General features: G+C 40.5%; 1 protein-coding gene across 10 annotated transcripts in view; it reads right to left on the bottom strand.

Moving 5' to 3' along the window:
• The window catches only part of RC3H1 (ring finger and CCCH-type domains 1), a 61,066-nt gene that overhangs the window by 28,200 nt on the left and 13,967 nt on the right, over positions 1-18,899 (bottom strand). For 8 of the 10 annotated variants that reach the window (XM_065841734.2, XM_065841736.2, XM_065841737.2 and 5 more), the window contains exons 2-6: positions 10,060-10,433; positions 3,836-3,956; positions 2,641-2,880; positions 1,343-1,518; positions 322-522 (exon numbers count right to left, since the gene is read on the bottom strand). In XM_065841734.2, coding sequence (XP_065697806.1) covers positions 322-522; positions 1,343-1,518; positions 2,641-2,880; positions 3,836-3,956; positions 10,060-10,290 — 969 coding nt within the window. In that variant the 5' untranslated portion in view covers positions 10,291-10,433. Of the gene's footprint in view, positions 1-321; positions 523-1,342; positions 1,519-2,640; positions 2,881-3,835; positions 3,957-10,059; positions 10,434-12,062; positions 12,139-15,867; positions 15,950-18,899 lie in introns of those variants that run through there. The other 2 variants (XM_071810563.1, XM_071810564.1) reach the window with 2 other exon arrangements.

Below are 18,899 nucleotides of genomic sequence, written 5' to 3' on the forward strand. Positions count from 1 at the left end.
CTTACGCACCAGGCTCCAGCCTGAGAACACGAAGCACTAATCTCCGGTTACCACCCTGGCATTTACCAGCTGTGCAGCTAACCAATCTTTGTGGCTTCCCATTTGCAGAAAGAGGTCAAGTAGAAAGAGGTGGAAGGATGGCAGAGGGAGCAGTAGATTACAAACTTACGTTCTAATTATTCAGGTCATAACAGGTTTTGAAATAACAGGGCAAATAATGAGTGAGTACACATGGGCACAATTTGTAAATTCACTTTACAAGCATTTAAATCTACTACAGTTGCAAACGTACTACACTAGGCTGATTTTAGGTGGCTTTACCTTGTCAATGATAGACTGCATGTGCGATTTGTGAGATTGGTCTCCATATAACAGCGAGGACCACTGATCTGGTGCAATGCGTAGACCTGCTTCCATAGCAATTTGAACTATCTGGGAATCATGTTCCCTTCTCAGAGCTTCGTAAGTGCGAAATTCCTCCTTCAGTTGCATCAGGGAGGAATCCTCATCTCGCTTTGTCACCTAGTGGGGAGAAAACAGTCAAACACAACTAAGCAGGATAAGCCAGAGATTAGGTAAAGTCCAACGCAAGTGAAATCTTCAGTCAGCAATTAAGTTCTTCCTCCCAAACTAAACTATAACACCATGCACTGAACTACTAGAATAACACACCGTGCATAAACTGGAACCACTATGAAATGGATACCAAGCATAATTTACTCAGACTCTGCTCCAGATACTGGTGGAAGTGTCACACTCCCTAAATGACTTTAGAGCATCCACACCTTACTTTTCTAATCAAGGTATTTTGTTTCTATTGCATAATTTTGCTTCAAGGTACAAGTAGCAGCAACAAAGCATTTTTCTCCTTATTTGGCAAAAACCAATGAAATCCAAGCTGAGCACCTAGGAATGGACCACTAAATACTGTAAAGTGTAATAAGCAGCTTAAGTTCTCTCTATACAACTCTGATATCCAAGAGCCTTATATTTCTTTGTTTCTAATCACACCACCACTCAGTTAACAGAATTGGGGATTTTCCAGCTTTAAGTCTTTTCTAAGGAGAGAAGTTATGCTGGCTTACAGGTTTTGTTACTGTGCAATTATTAAACCTGGATGGAGTAAAAGCTTAATTTTACAGTCTACAGTTGCCACTTCAGCCTACATTGCCATCACAGTCGTACAATAAAGAACTCTCCAAGCACATGTGGGACTTGATGGTTAATTCTATAACTATAGATCTTTTGGGCACATGTAATGCTACAGGATAACAAAAATAAAAAATCAAAACCAATATTTTTCATAGTGTTATGAAATCTCCAAGCGGGATCTTTGTCATACCTTGAAGCACGAGGCTCTGTAAAGAAGCTGGACAACGTGCCCTATGCTCGTCTTAGAAGCCTGAGGAAATCGCGGCTCCAGCCTCTGAACCACAAAGAGAACCAAGACCTTCCGTGATAAAGCAGATCCATCTTCCAGAGCCAGCAGAACAAGCTTTAAAGCCTCCTCTTGCATTGCTGGTGTGGGGGAAATATGAAGAGATGCAATATGAGAGAAGACCAAGAAAGATTTTTGCACAGTTTGCTTCCCTACAAGTGGGAGACCAGCTACAACCCACCCCACCCCATAACACACACAAACCCACAGGCAGGAAACAGAGCTGAGCAAGAAAGGAGGGAAAAGAAGGAAGGAACACTTCCAGATTCCCAGACTGTGACTGGGGAGACGGAAGAAATAATAATTAGAAAAAGTTAAAAATTCTATATTGGGTGTCAGATGATAGGAGGACTTCTTCATTCCTGTCTATATGTCTCTTTATTATTGACAGAAGAGTTTTCCAAGTGTATTATCTACATCCCACACCTATCCCAGCAGAAGCAGCTGATAGATTGATGAAGGGCCAGGTTGGTTTCCATGCTGGTAAAAGAGCAACTAGTGCCCACACAAATAGATGAGGTGCTGTAGTACCACATATTTGGCTAGGTAATAAGCCGGTCTCTTCCCTGTAGTGGTACAAAAGTTAGTACCCAAAAGTTAATCTTTCTTAATCTGTTTCACTGAGGAAAAGCTTATTTATTTTTTCCATTAAGAAATTGGCTTCATATTTCAAGGCATTATTCTCATTGGTCCTCAACCAAGTCTACATTTCCAGTAGACTTTTAAAGCAACATGAATTGTTTTACTATTCTATGAAAAGGAATTTTTAAGTATCTATCTTTTTAAAAATGCATACACACATGCTCCAAACATAACAAATCTTTCCTCACAGTTGTTTTGTATGTTTATTACCCCAGAGAAGTAATAGAAGCCATGTCCAGTCACTTCTAGTAACCTTATATTTTTCTAGAAGGGTCATCTTCAAATAATAGCGAGTGAGAAACTACTTCCCATTTTATCTTATCACAAGAACAAAAGGACATGCATTATCATGAATTTTACAGAAGACTTTGCAAGTCTTTTGCAAAGTGAGAAGTTCATGGCAGCAGCCAAAGAGATAAAGCATTAATTCTGAAGACCTACCACTAAGAAATTAAGCCACTGCCTAATAAAAATCACTCAGTCACTTTGACACATGTTTATCAATCCTCCTTCATTCTGGATAATTCCTAGTACAGAAGCAGTGTTGTGATGTGATCTACCTGGTCCGAGGAACTGGCATCCTCTGGCTCTCACTGCAGCCCAGAGGTTGGAGGAGAGCTGCTGAGGATTTTGATGCTGAAGGATGAGCTCTGTGACTGTTCTTTCACCGAGTGACCGTGCCGCACGCATGGCTCTGATCCGCCCTTCTTCCTCCACTAGCTGGCAATGAACTAACGTCACAAGTTTCCTTTGCATAGGACGACTTAGCACGCTCTGAGTAGTACTGTTAAGACCCACACCTTCAAAACAAAATGAAGGAGAAAAGAAATATATAAACAAATATATAAACTATTTCATATGTCCTCTTTTATGCCAGCCTTCAACCCGCTGCAGAAGTACAAATGCAGTTCTCCTGATGTCCACTTTATTAAACAGAACACCAGAGAAGGCATATCAGAAGTTTGGTTTTGCCAGTTTTACTCAGCACTAAAAGCAAACAGTTCCTAAGGGTCAGCTTTGTCACAGTTTTAAGTCTTGTGATTGACTGATTTGGCTCTCTAGGATGGAAGCTCTAATAAATTTTCTCCCTATGTTGGAAGTCACTCCTACCTCCTCCCATACAGATTCCCAGGGGACTCCTCAAGAGTAGGATCTTCCCCCATTTATGGGCTTCAGAGATCACTGCCACCTTTGACCATTTGTTTGTTTCCACAAAACATTTGGTTTTTTATCTATATCTAATATCTCCAGTTCTTTGGCCTGGGCAAACCAAGCTCACACCAAGTGAAAAACCACTTGGGTGATGTTTAATTATGTGCAAAAACTGATCCACAAATGTGCTGGGAGCCACAGTAACCAGCTTAAAGGAATAAGTGACTCACTTGACATAAGGCTCCCACACGGAGTTTGTTCTACAGCACAGAGCCTGTTTGTTGGGACACTGCTACTCAGGGCAATACTGCTGTCACACTGTACTAGTTGGAAAAGCTTGACACGGCTTGTTATAAAAATGCATTTTGGAAAACTTAATGTCCACCTCTACTAACTGAGCTGACAGATTTCTCAAGTCCACCATATGTAATATGATAAAATTCCCCCTGCACACTCCTGTGAAGCAATAACCTTACTGCTTAGGAAAGTTGTTTTGTTTCTAAACAAGGTCTATATCCATTTTTCAATAGCCATCTGCATAGTTTGTTTTGCATCTTATCTGTTTTCAGCTTTCATTTTCAAAGGAAACAATGCAGGAGCTACCTCTTGCGCTGCTCAGTGGTTTGAGGTACAATGCTAATTCTTCCACACATTTCTTGCCCTCCTCATAATGCTTGGTGTCTTCAGCTCCACTACATAAAGTAATTGGCTGCTGCTCAGGAACCTGAAAAGAGATGACAGTCCACAATGAATACGCATAAATAAGTGGCAGTCATGCTTACCACACCAAATCAAGCTTGTTAATATCAAGCATTTCCTGTTTTCATCCTCTTCCGTGCTTTTTCTATATTAGTAAGCATTTTTTCAGCTTGCTTAATGAGCAAATAGCATTCTTTTAAAAAAAGCAAAAGAAAGACCAAAAAATGAAGAGAATTCGTAGTTACCAGATTTATTTAGTGGCTGGCAGGAACTAGGAGCAGAAGGTTTATTCCAGGACAAAAGAAATTATTACATGAGAAACATGGCATTTCTTATAACTATTACAACTATAAAACTTTGGCAGAAATAACAAACATATTGAGACATTCTCAAAGCTGACTTGTCAAAAAAAAAAACAAAACAAAACAAAAAACCACCACCCAGAACAAATCAGACAAATCCTGGTTTGTAGGTAAGTACAGATTCATACCTTGGGTCTCACAGCTCTGAAGTCATCTGGGGATAACCGATCAGAGCTACTGGGATTAGTGGGAGAAAGACTTATCAGCAAATTGACTAAGACACCCTTGGAACACACTCTGGCTAGACCCAATTATCAAGCAGCAAGACCAAGTTATCCTACATAGTGAATACAAACACACCCTGCAAGTATTAATCTGACTGCATTGTTTTCTTTTTAGGGGTGCAGCATAGCCCTGTCGTGCTGTTTCTCAGCATCACTATTCAGCAATATCAATATATGATAGCACAGAGAATTGGAATTTCTCAGAAGACTAAACATGAGCACTTTCTGCATATGCTGTTGAAGTGCAAAAGGATCTCAAACTTCTGTCTTCAAGCTGATCACTACACCACTGGCAATAACAAGAAGCTAATCCCACACAGCTGCTAACAAGGACTAACCAAGGTGCTCATCTCCAAGCACAAGCCTTTAATGCTTCAGTTAAAGAAGCTACAAACCCACTAACCTTCACGTGCAACCAAGCCACGCATGGCAGCAGCAAATAAAGGCAGTGATAACTAAAATATATACACACATATATACATAGGGTTGCCACCACCACTACAGACAGGAGCTTTCCTATCAATGTTAATAGAAAGCGAGCTGTTTCAATCATACAATCACACTTCCACAGGCTTAGACAACTGTGTGCACTGAGTTGCTCATCTGACACACCTTGCAAAATAAAGTTACCAGCTGCATAGCTCTTACCTCTACAGTAGGTGGCAAAAAAAGTCTCCCAGTGTAACCTATCAGCTGCAATTAAGACAGTTGATACTAACCCAAAACTAACATAATCAAGACAGTCTGGATCAGACACCTCCCCTTTTACTCCTATTCAAGGAAAAAACAAAACCAAGTTCAATCACACCAACACAGCAAGGCCAGCCTGGGTGCTTTCACAGACTGCAGTCAACTCATCAAGTTTTGGGGGTGTTTTAGTTTCAGGGACAGAGTGGCATTTGTTTAGTTTTTTGTTTGTTTTCAGCAAAAGGAGATTTTGCAACTGTATTTACAGTGGTCAGCCATAACTGTTGCAACAGTCTCAGCTGGACTGGTTTCTTGGGATTTGGGAAACAAATACAAGCACCTTCAATATTTGCTTTCATGTTAACAGAATACTCCACCTCCTTTTCAAAGCCACTGCCATTTTAGCAGCTGCTTCTGTTTGGGTAGTAATACAAGCACAACTGGCTTATTGATAAAACAACACACATCTCATGCATTTGTGCCGAGACAGACTGCACAGTCTCTGCCATATTTACTGCTGTAGTACAGTCTGTGCAAATTCCTATTTGCTCCTGCAAGCACTCAGTCTGCCATCAGCGACGATCTGAAACGTGACTATAGTGTCACAACAGCCAGCAGACAAAGAGGGCTCGGGACAGCCGTGGGACAGGAAGCCGTGTCCAGCCCTGGATTGCGATCTGGAATTAAGGCAGGTTTAGCACACATTCACAGCAGTGCTTTGGAATGCCATACAAAGCACAACTCCACCAGAGAGACACAGGGACTGTCTCAGCAACTAACAGAACGCTTCCCCCAGGGAAAAGCTGGCATAGAAAAACATGAAAGAGTTAAGCTATTCAACGCTGCGTATCCGCGTATCATTCCCATTTCTTCTCTTTACAAGGGAAGCTTCAGTGTAAAAATCTAAAAGCCTTGTACAACTGTACTTTTTGCAAAATGAGCCCACAAGAGATTAAACTTTCATCTTAAGCTGGAGCAATAAGATGCTTATTTGGTGGTTGTCAGGAGACAAGAACGTATTTCTCCCCACACACAACTCATCTTCACTCATGTGATGCATCTCACAGTAAAACTTAAAAATACTTTGTCCTTTTGCTGATTCTATTATATGCACTTCCAAGACTTTTGGAAATATTTTTGGGTTAGAGTAATTTTAAGAACAGCATCTACCAAGAGAAAAATAAAAACATGATTCAGAGAAGTCACAGGAGATCCAAATTTTAATTTTGATTCTGTCATGGAATTGCTGAGGGAAAACTGAGAAATAATTCGACTCCAAAACATTTTCAGTTCCCCTTGGCAAAATATCCTTTCAATGGCACACAAGACCTTATGGTCACTTCTCTTTCCACCTCTTGAGAGCCTCAAAACAAGACGCCTTTCAGAGCAAATTCATTCTTTTCATCCTCATTCAATATTTCATTCTCTCAGACACCACACCCTTATCACAGTTTTCAATGCAAATGTCTTTACATAAAATAATAATCAACACTTCCTCAGGGGAACAAGAACAAGACAGGAAGAATTATCTCAGATGTTTAATCACTTCAAATTTGTGCTCATTTTGCGTGCATCTGCCTCGGCAATGACTGTATCCCGACAGTGGAATGTCACTCATCAGCATGGCTGCTTGTGGCTGTGGGAAGAGGCCAGTTATGATGGCATGAGGAAGGGAACCGGAAAAGAACACTAAACCAGAATCTCTAACCAGGCAGTGATGCCAAACTGGGGATTTCAGTGTAACTTGATGAAGGATGTCAGCTTGAGTTGTCACTAATTACCATTAGACATCTAATTGCACAGAATGAGAACATGTTAAACAGACCAAACCTCTTTTTGTGTGGATTGAAATCTGTTTCTTCCAATATTTCCACCCCCTCTCACACTCTGCAAACAGATTATTTGCTTCCTGCCAAAAAAAACCCCAAAACCTAACACAACCCAAAGTCTACTGTCTTCAGTTCCTCAAGAGCTTGCACTAAAAACAACTTCACAGAAATTCCTCTTTTGTGGCTCTGTACAGTAGGGGAACAGCATTTGAGTATCTGCAACAGTTAATTTTCACATCAAGGGTGGTTATAACCTGGGCAAAAAGTTTCATTTTGTGGAAGAGGTAAGGAGATGGAAAACTGAGAAACAGCCTCTAATTCAACTAAAAAACCAACTCTTTTTACCATTAAAGTGATGAAACCCACATAGAGAGAGAATGCTATCATCAGAGGAAGAGGTTACTGCTTTCCTGGGTGGCTCTGTGACAAACTTAGCACATTTTCCCCAGAAATACAATCCTGCTTATTTCACCCCTTGGTGCATGTGCAAAAGCCAACCAACATGACTTGCCCTGGAATCCTATCATTGCTGCCAGTCACAGCAGAATAGATTTGCTTCTTCAAGCTGCCTGGTTTCCTCCTCTGCCTCCAGCAAAGATGTACTTAACACTTAGAAATGTGTGAACTTCTCAGAAGCCAACCCACAGGGAAGAGAACAAACTGTTTTCTCCCCCCAGATAAAGCTTTGTGTTGTACTGGATTTCCTTCTAAAATAAAACCTGGTTTTGGAATAATTAAAAAATTAAACTAACATGCATCTCCCCATGGACTCAGGTTAAGGTGTGCGGGCATTTGTTGGAAATTAGAGGATGTTAATGACACATTTACCCTCCTGAAACTAAACCAAGCGGAACAAGAAAATTAAATCTGTTGATATTAGCTACTCATGCTCTGTAAGCTGGCTTGCTGCTCACAGATCATTTTTGTGGCTACGTAACAAAGAGAGCCCACCTTCTTAATAGGACGGAGTTCAAAATTACTGTAATTTCTCCCAAGTACCTTTTTTTTTTCTTTTTCCCTTAACAAAGCCTTTTTCTGTAAAATTATGAAAGAAAATGGCCATAGAGAAGAACTGTTTCCCTGTCCTTCAGTGCACAGTGTATTTACTTTCTAGTACTCCACAGTCTGGTAAACACTACAACAGGTGCCAGGAATGGAAAAGGAAAGAAAAGAAAGGAGGGAGAGTCATAGTGAACCTTGATGTCATTCACGTGCTCACCGGAATTAGGAACTGGGAGGGAGATGGTACAAATGAGCGGGGAGAGAACAATGTATTTTTTGGGTGGCATTTGCAGCTTTCAGGTCACCAAGAAACAAGGTCTTATAAATCCTGATCACGTAAATATAAAAAGTAGCACAAAAATGTCATTAGTTCAAAGTTGCAACCTAGAATTCAGTTCACTCTCAAGACAAATCCAATACTATCATGAAGGTACTCTTCCTTCTTCATACCTCATACACAAACAGATGAGGACACCCTGGTTGGACGACTAACAAAACCAGAATAAAGCTCTAAATTACCTGTAACAGAGGCAGAGAGATTCTCATTGCAGAGGATCTTGTTTTTATGGAAATTTTAATTCAGGTAAAGATCAAGTTAAAGCTATCACATAGCTTCTCACAAAGCTTAACAAATGCATACAAAACAACCCCAAAAATGCAAGAAGAAAAAGACATTTATGATAAAGGTAGGTATTTGGCTGCAGTTGGAACTATTCTAGAAACTCAGAGGAAGGAAGAAGGGAGAAAGAGAATGACAATATTTATTTATGGCATCACCCACAGATTCCACACTGCTTTGAAGCTCTTCAAGGATGGCAGCAGAGTTATCACAAAAATGGAGGCACACAATCTCACCACCCTCTCCTGCAGAGCAGGATGAGTCACTCAGCACAGCCAGGAACACAACCTAATTGTTAAGCTTCTGAAACAACTCCTATGCCATACACCACTAAAGAACAAGCTAGTCATATTACTTGATAAATCCAACAAAAAAAGAAGTGGCAAAACACCATCTGGATCTCTAGGTCACAGTGCCTAATGAAAAGCATCATAAAAACAACTTTCTTTCCTCCACACCTTTTGAAGTTGCTCCACAACAGAGCTCTTCTCTTTTCCCTGAGCCGTGGATCACACACAATTTTCTGCTACCTCTGACTCAGCTCAGCCCAGACACAGAAGCAGAACAAAACAAAAACCCCAGCCTGTCTACATTTTTATTCCTCACCCATAAATTAGACACAATTGTCCCTCCTCTCCCCAAGCTCACAATTCTGTCCAGCCTTAGGAATGGCATCGGTCACAGGAAATTACCAGCAATCTAACAGTGATAAGCTGATGCCAATTTAAGTCTGTGCTGCAACTGAACAGGGTGATTCTGCTTTCTACACATCCCAGTGCTGCCAGAGCGCTGTCATCCCCATCAGATCACTGGTTCAGCTAACCTCACAAGTACCTGTTTGAGTCTCGGGCAGACTCCCCTCATCCACCTATACGGATTTAGATTAACATGTCAGCTCAAGAAATCATATTTCCAGAGCACTGTTTCAAACTAAACATAAGGCAGTACAAAGGCTGCTATCAGAGGGGTCTGTCCCACTTCCCTTACTCTCTCCTCCTGCTTTGGGACAACCAATCACAAGCCCATAGCATGAATATGGTAAAGGAAGTAACACTGAAGAGGAATGGCTTCCCACGAGATAAGCTCCTGGATTCAGTTCACCTTTTCGGGAGAGCATGGCTAGATAGAAGCTAGGGAAGAAGGAAGGGAACAGCCCACGGTTACACTAATTTAGATGTAACAAAGTTTTACAGCAACCAGTGTAAGCAAGATCTGAACTGCTGTTCCAGCCACCTCTACTAGAGCACATCAAAGGTCTAAAACCTGCATTTGTCAAAGTCAGTCTACAAAAAGGTGTCTACTCTACACACAATTAATGCAGAATTACATTCTTTATTCATTAATTACCCATCTAAAAGAAGGAAAACAACGTAGACACAGAATTAAAAAAAAAAAGCACCAATACCTGAGCACCCACTAGTTGCAGCAAGGCTGAGTTCACAGGCAGGAGGTCAATGTCTGTGTTGATAGTGGTCTGGTCAAAGGGACATGCCTTACGGTGGAGCTTGTTGAGGCACATCTTGCAGACAGTGTGTCCGCAACCCAAGCTGATGGGCTTCCGAATCGTTTCGTCGAAAGTCTGTGTGCAAATCGGGCAGGAGAGAAAATCCGTCCATTGTGGAGCTTGTACAGGCATTGCTTCAGGAGTAAATTGACAAGACAAAAATCTAAAGCGCAGATTCCACTGGAATCAAAATCTTTGGAAAAAAAAAAAAAGTCTGTTTGCTTTTAAATATCTTCTGTAAGTACAGACAGTCAGCACATAGTGTGAAACATAACCTAAAAGAAAATAGAAACAGAAAGTGAGCGTTCTCTACTGGAATTGGCATATGAAATCTTTTGTGCTAGGTAAACACCACTTGCAGAGGTACGGCTGAACTAGGAGTGCAGTTCTGACACTAAAGAGAAGACTGAGTCATGATTTGCTTTAATCCCAGCTAGTCTCTGGCACTGGGAAAAAAACCCAACACTTAAAACACCACTTAAAGCCATTTCTGCCTGTATGCAGCTCAAAACAAAAACACCAATATAGTTATCTATGTCACTGAAGTTAGAGACTAATTAGTTTTTTATTTTTATGTTCTGTTTTTTCTTTACAAATGAGCTAATTAACAGCAACCACATTTGGATAAAAACGATAATTTTTGAAGTGCTGTTGTGCTTATGCCACTATTTATTTTTTTTATCGTATTGAAGTTTTAATTAATTCTGCTTAGACAAAGCTTCATCCAAAACGCTTATGACAAGTAACGTTTCCTCCGAGTTCAGTGGGCTCTGGCATGGCACACAGTGACGCTGTGGGGACATCTGAGCTGCCATAACCTCAAGAAGATGCGGATGAAGAGCTCAGGGTACAGTCACACACTGTATGACTGCAATACTACATACTGCTACTACTGGACGTGCAGACAAGCTGATCTGTGCAGAGCTCCACGGTACCATGTGGGTTTATCCAGCCACCTCCCAGTTATCCCGGAAACCTCCCTTCATCGCTGGGTATAATTCAGCATTCAGAACTTGCCCCTGGGGCTCTTTACCAAACTACTCCATCCCTCTAAAACAGGAGGAAAATTTCTAGAAGTCACTTTGGACTGGAAGAATGACAACTGTTTCTCAAGGAACCCCCAAACTGATGTCTGGCTTACTTTCTATCACCAGTGAAGCTAGCAAGAAAACAGTGCAGCTCACATAGATTTACTACCAAGTGGATTTTTCTAAATGAAGAAGCAAAACATCAAGAAAAAAAAACATGCCAAGCACCCAAATGTATTAGCTTCACTTTCCCACAGACCACTGGCTTACGTTTTACACTGAGGAGTCTGTACCTGCTTCCTAATACCTGTTCAGATAGAAAGTCCTTGTATAAGGAAACCAGCAGCCTTTTATAAAAGCTTAGCTTTAAAAACAACCTCAAAATTAAAATCTCAATACTAAGAAAAGACAGAGAGAGAAACTTCAAGTTAGGACTTGTGCAATTCAGAAGCAAAACACTTTAAAACAGCAACAACAGTCTAATGCTAAATAAAACACAGACTCTGAAAAGCCTCAGGCTTTTGTTATGGAATTTAGTGCAATGTTATTCACAGCTAAAATCATTTTGCCAAGGCAAACAATGAAGAGTTACTAGTATAAGCTTTTAGTCTTGTTTCATCAATGAAACATTAAAGCTGAGTTCTAATGCTAATGAAAAAAATGACTTCTGTCTGCAAAAGACAAGGTACAAATGCCACACAGCCACTGTCTGCCACCCAACAAGGAATCAATAAGAAATCAATAGCAAGAGACACTGCCTAAAACATCCAGGACATTTATTTCCAAGCCCTCTTTTTATATATTTTTAGGTAAACTCTGTTATAAGTATTCCAGCTAGAAACATTCTTTGTAAACCAAATCTGTAATAGAAATTACCTTGAAATTCCACAAAAATCCTTCTGCCAAGAGGAGTACACAGCTTGACAAATCTAGTGTATGTATTGCTGTGCTATGAAATACCATTTGAGGTTCCAAGTTTAAGAGCTGAATCATATTGCTTCCTTTCCACCACACTGGAATTAAAATATCTACCAACAATCTCCCAGGCTCATCTGCAATTCAGAAACAATTTGAACAGTCTATTTGAAACAGATTATTAAGCAAGCATTAAGGAAAAGAGCGATTTCTTACTGAGGAAATCTAAAACTAGAAGCTGACATAAAGCACTAGAAAGAAAATGTGGATGTGGAGACTCCAACATCCCAGGCTCTGAACTGAAAAAAGAGTTAAGCAAAACTTTAACATGAGTTAACTACTTAATAATAAACAGAGACATGTTGTTCCTACTTACACCTCTGGCCACTCCAGACAACTGGCATAATGCAATAGGTCATATTTATCTGGCATAATGAAATAGGTCATATTTATTTACAATCTCGACAGTTGACAGAGAAGTTTGGGGAGTCTGGGGAGCGAGGGGGTAATTAGTGGCATCCTGATCTCTTACCAAGGCAGGCCTCAAAAGTCTGGAGAACAAAGAGGCAAAGCTTACGCACAGGTACAGTTCTCCAAAGGGTCCAACAAGTCCAAGCCTGGCACCAAACTGCCAGAATAGATGGGCACATCACACCTGAATGGAAATCCCACAGCCCTGACTGTGGAATTGCACTAAATAGAGGCACATTTCATCAGTGGGTGACAGTTCCCCATTTCCTTCTCTCCTCCTCTCTATTTCACCAGACTCTGCAGTGCCTGTGCACACATACTGGTGTTTAAACACCAGAGGAAAGCCACAGGTAGCACTGACAATACAAAACACGGCTGTGAGAAATCGCAGGAAATCATTTATTTCAGCATGGTCTAACTGCTGGAACAGATGGCTAACTAGCTTGATCCGGCCAACCTTTTCCCCAGGGAAGAATAGAATAGCTGTCTGAGCAACAACCTCTGCTCTGCTAATAAATCTCTCCAGAAGATCAGCACAGAACTGTGGAATTCTTCTGGTCTCATGTAAGACAGAGATGGCATTGCAGGGACCGAGGGTTCAGGAGCTGTACGCACACAGGCTGGCACCAAAACAAGTATTGCTGCTGCCGCAGCTTTCCACATAGATTGTCCAATTTTCCTGCTAGATCTTTCATCTTCAGTCAAGGAAGCAGCACCAAGCAGTGAGATACAACCTATATCTATTTCAGGCACAAAGCATACAGATAGGGTATACACATCAGAAGTGAAGCTGGGAACGATACGCGCCTTTTTGCAAGCTTTGTGACTTGCTGTGACCTCGGAAACAACTGGAAGCAAAATATTCTCGAACTTCAAAGAGCTACTTTCAACAGGAGAGATTTCAAGTAGCAATAAAATTATGGAAGTGAGACAGTTTCATTATCACAGACGGCTACCGGAACCATCATCGCTGTAGAAAGATAATACTTCCTTGTACAGATAATGTAGAAGGAACACATTCACACTTGCATTCTACAACTCTTCTTTTTTTAAATGTTTCTCTCCCAGCATTATGCCAGAGCAAAATACAAATGCAAATATTTATAAGAGGCATACCCATTTAAATAAAATCTCCCTTCCCATAATATTATGACATTTTAAACTCACCCTCTCAATTTGCTAAGCATTTCAAACTGGTTAGCTTCCAACACTTCAGACATATATACACAAACTTCTTGGTGTACGATTGAGGAAAATATATTCCAAAACCCAAGAAACCGAAAACTAAAAAGACACATCCACAGCACATAAATTGGAGGACTAGAAGCTGTAATTAAGAACGAACATGCCCCAAGACATAGACCTTGGATACTACAGCAGGTCCAGAGACAGTTTTATTTCCTTCCTTCTGCATCTGAACACACGAAATACCTGTATGCAAGCCGCCTCCTCCTGCTTAGTGATACATAAGCTGCTCTTATCCACAGCTAGAAGCACCTGAAAACATTTTTCACTCTCTTCTGGGCCCTCCCTCAACTCCCCAAAAAAATCCTTGAAATTCCATCCTTCAATTCAGACTGGAAACGTCACACTGTAATATCAGATCAGTGACCTGTCTACTCTGGGACCCTGCTACTACTTCAGAGAAAGACAGGATCATTCTTCAGAGAAAGACAGGATGGTTCTATAAGCCACTGGGACAACTACTCGACACTTTATCGCATTCCTTACTCGGCTGGACTACAACGCAGAGGGTAACACAGGCTCCTGTCCAAGCTGTGTTGTGTCTGCAATGACCAGTGCCTTCCACACGGAGCTAGAAAGCTTTGCAGATTCAACCCTCAGGAATGAGATGTTTTTAAAATGCAGAACACTTTGTACCAATATCCACTGGCATCAAGTTTCGTGCGTGATGACACACAGGAAAACTCTCTTCTGCTTTCAGCTAAAGCTCAACTCCCTTTAAATTAATTGCACCCTCCAGTCCTTTAGTACAGGTACCATATACATACTGACTCCTTTCACAAACACGTTATTTGGACCTAACGTGTACTAGCACAGCCTTATCATGTGCCGTTTCGTCATGCCGAAGCTGGCAGGGATCTTTCCCAGCAGCAGTCCCCGGTAAGTCATGTTACAGCTTACAGCAGATGACTCAGCACACGTATGGGGCACCCTCTGCTCCACTTCTGCCCTCCCGGTACATACAGTTCTTCAGAGTTTTACCGGCTCCCCTGTTTTTACACATCTCTCTCTCCGGCATTTCGCTAGGCTCTTCTCACTCGAGCAGTCTCATCTTCTTGAAATTTGAAGATCAACATTCTTAGTAATTTTTATCGTCTGCTTTTGTTTTAGCCCTGAAGCTGTTTCATTTTTGCTGAGTCTTACTTAGAAGTGAAACGAGCAGAACTTCCTGTAGCAGTTAACAGTAAAGATGTAAGTACATCTATTGAGTGCAAAGCTTAACATTAAGGAGCTTCTCGCTGCCAAAACAAACTCAGGCTTGCCTACCAATCTGCTTACACAAACACAGCTTGTGGTTAATCTGTATTTTCATCTAATAAAGAAAAACATTTTATTAATTATTTTAAAGACTCTTACTCATTAGTAGTACCATGCACATTCCTGAGAAAAAGTAACCTAGCCAAAGATGCAGCTCTCTCTTCTGCGAGACTGGTTCTGTGATACATTAACTACTTCAAAACTTTGCTGACACTCAAGATTAAAAATAAATCAACAACCTAAATGAAATTAACAGAATAGTGAAACAATTCCTAACTAATCGGGATTATCAGATGCCCACAGTGCAATCCTACCCGAACAACCTGATCCCTTCATACCTGCCTAGTGCCAAACAGACATCACCAATTTTCACCAGTGCTTCACAGAACCTATTTAGGTAAATAAGTTTTCCACTCCAGTGTGATCTACATAATAAATAGCGTTTCTGAGAACACTGAAGTATCACTGCTCTCTTGTCTGAGAAGAAGCACAGGGCCTAATATTTTTAAAAGTCCTGAATTTCATTGTAGCAAAAAAATTAACGACAACCCCTGGGAAACCCTGACCAGTCAAAAGTAATGGGGCGTTTATAGAGACCCAACACTTTGGTCTCAGAAGGCACACTGAAGCCACACACAAACACCCCATATGCCAAATTCACGCTTCACAGAAAAGCACAAGCCATGCTAGCTGTGTTTTTAATATCAAAATCGCTGAAAACAAAAAAAGAAAAGAAGAAAAAACAAAGCCTGTGTTTGATCAGAGAAGAACAGGTAGAAAAAAAGCTTCTTACCTCCACCCAGGGAGCTCCATGAACAACACTAATATGATAAGCCCTGAATAGTATTTCTGCTAGATTGAGATTCTTTCTCTCCTCCTGTTTGCTGGCCGAAACTTGGCTGTACCCTGTCAACTGACGGCAAGTGCTCCGCTTCCTCATTCCTTCCCCGCGCCGCCTCACGCCTGCTCGCAACACACGGCTCTGCAACAGACTTTTCCACCCAACAGCAAATCCTGGAAGCCCGTGTGCAACACACATTCCAACCCTTCTTTTAAATCTACATAAATACCAGTGGGCTGCAGTGACTGTATAATATTTTCAGAATGTATACAAAGTCTATACTGCAAGAGGTTTTGTTTGTTTGGCTTAACAACCAACCAAATGCCACAACTTCCAGATATACTAGTGCTTGCCGTAAGATCACCCATTTAAACAGCCACAGTAAAGAGAAACAGGACAAGCTTGTAGAAATCTTCAGATTCAAGGATACAGACACATATTCCTCTCAGCTGGAGAAGTCACTCTCAAAAAAAGAAAACACAAAAAGGAGAGAAAAATCAGAAACATCATAAAAGTTCTGCTCCAAACTCACTGAAGCTCAGTTAAATCACTTTCAAGATTTGCCTTCTTTTATTCACAGTAATTTTGGACGGTGAAAACAAAGGAAGAAGCTTATCTACTTTCATGCAAAAGTCTCTAATTTGGTAGCCTGTAAATTACCTTAGAAATATGGGGCCAATTAAGGACAAGATGTTATCCCTCATTTGAAACTTCCTGGCTTGTAACACCACAAGGGAAGCAAACAAACAAAAAAACCCCAAACACACCTATGTCACAACTCCATCACACTACCTCCCAACAGATGATCGAGCAGCAACTTACAATGATTTAAGCTTCGCAACATCCTGTGAGTGAGAGCTAATGTCTTATCACAGAATGGAAAAGTGTTGAATAAAGTTATATTTATCTAGCGTCTCACAGAAAAAAAAAAAAAACACATGGTATGAAATCTATTTTATCATTTTCTTGACCTTTTATTCTCACTTGACATTCAATCACTAATCACGCACCATTAAAGTAATGAAAAGACATCAGCTATGTAAAGGAAACACAAACCTCCCTGCTCATACCACCCAAAACATACAACCTGCACATGGCTCAAACAGTAAATTTTTGGGGAAGATATACACGACTAACTTCGTAATTTCTGGTTGATACTATACATCCATTACAGCTTATTTAGAAGAAAGGGGAAGTGTTCAACTCTTACTATTAAGTGGTTTCGTGATCTATTACCTAGGAAATTTTTTCTACCAATCATAAGGACTCCCAAGCCCATCGATGATTAAGACTAGGGAGTTAACAGCAGACACGCATGTCTAGAACATGCTCCTTTCCTTTCAAAGAGTTGTTGCATTTGTCAATGCAGATGACTATTACAGTAACACAGTGATTAAACCAGGATTAAAAATCAAGGAAGAACCAAACAGATTAACAAAAGAGAGACAGAAGGCACTTAAAAGAGCCACAATAGTTTTCAGTTTTTGGTTCAACTGGTCAAATTTCAGTCAGTCCTGTTCTCAGGGAGGCAAGAAATCTGCTTTTCCCAGGAGCACATACATGTTGCTTTCTGAACACCCAAATAATCACAAGAATTGCCACATTATTGAGTCTGAGGCCTTTTCCAAGTAATTGGGGAAGTTAAAGAGAGGACAATTCCTTTTGTATATCAGAAGATCAGAAAAAACAGGTTAAAGTTTTCGTAACAAGTCTCCTCTAGACAGTTTTTCAGAGTTTATACAAAAGCCTATATTGCAAGAAGTTTTGTTTGTTTGGCTCAAAAACCAACCAGCACAACTTCCAGATGTACTAGTGCTTGCCATAAGATCACCCATTTAAGAAGCCACAGTAAAGAGAAACACGACAAGCTTGTAGAAATCTTCAGATTTAAGGATACAGACACACATCCCCTCTTGGTATCAGCTAGAGAAGTCATTATTCTTCCTTATTCACTCCTTTCTAAAATATTCCAGATTAACTGTCTGCATAGTTCTTCCCCAGTTAAAGCTAGCAGTTTTAAACACAGGTCTTCAATAAACACAGGTAAGCAGAAATGTGGGTGGACGACAATTACACAAGGACCTCATTTTAACTGAAACACAGCAACACATGGCTACACAACCAGCCCACCTAAAATAAAAATGTAAGTAGTTATCTTCCAGAAGGGACAGCAATGGGAAGTGGGTAGCGTTCTGAAGACTGCAAACACTTCAGCTGCATAAGCACAGAGGAAAGAACAAAGCAACACTTTTTACATTTTAGTGATCTGAAGTATCAAAAATATAACAGCACAAGTTAGGATTGGTATCTCCTAATGAGAAACCATAGGAAAAATGAAAATCACTAAAGGCCAGTATCATTCTTTTTCATGGAGGAATAATCTACAGTTACCTGACTACTACTATAGGCATTTGGTAGATGAGAAGTAAATTTGGGAAAGAAGGGGAGATCATCTCGTTGTCACTGCAATATGTTTATAATTTCTTTGACTGAGAGAAGTATACATGACTCATTCAGTTAAGACCCATCCCAACTCAATGAAAGAGAAAGCATTAAAAACTCCGACTTAAAAAAAAAATGAGAAACTGTTGCTTGCCACCCACTATCCAGTAAGAGCTTCTTTCCCAGCTTGATTCAGCAGCTGTAATTTTTCTTTTATGTCAATGACACACACTACAGCTATAAAAACATTATCATTGCAATGTGAAACAATGAAACAGCAGAGAGGAGAATTAAAGTCCGGCTGGATACACCGGTCCAAAGTTGTCCAAAACCACTCCTCAGCCTCCAACCTGCAATACAACCTTTAAGAATTCCCTTCACCCCAGCAAACTTCCATAAAAAACACTCCCACTGAATAACAAACAAAAAACCAAACAAAAATTGCAGAAGCTGCATCTTTCTAGCTGCTTTGTGTGTGCACACATGCATATTTTCATGGTGTACTGTGAAAGTATTACTGAAAATACGTTTGATGGACTTAC

Source organism: Patagioenas fasciata, chromosome 6 (genome assembly GCF_037038585.1).
Source record: "Patagioenas fasciata isolate bPatFas1 chromosome 6, bPatFas1.hap1, whole genome shotgun sequence".
Classification (NCBI taxonomy): domain Eukaryota; kingdom Metazoa; phylum Chordata; class Aves; order Columbiformes; family Columbidae; genus Patagioenas; species Patagioenas fasciata.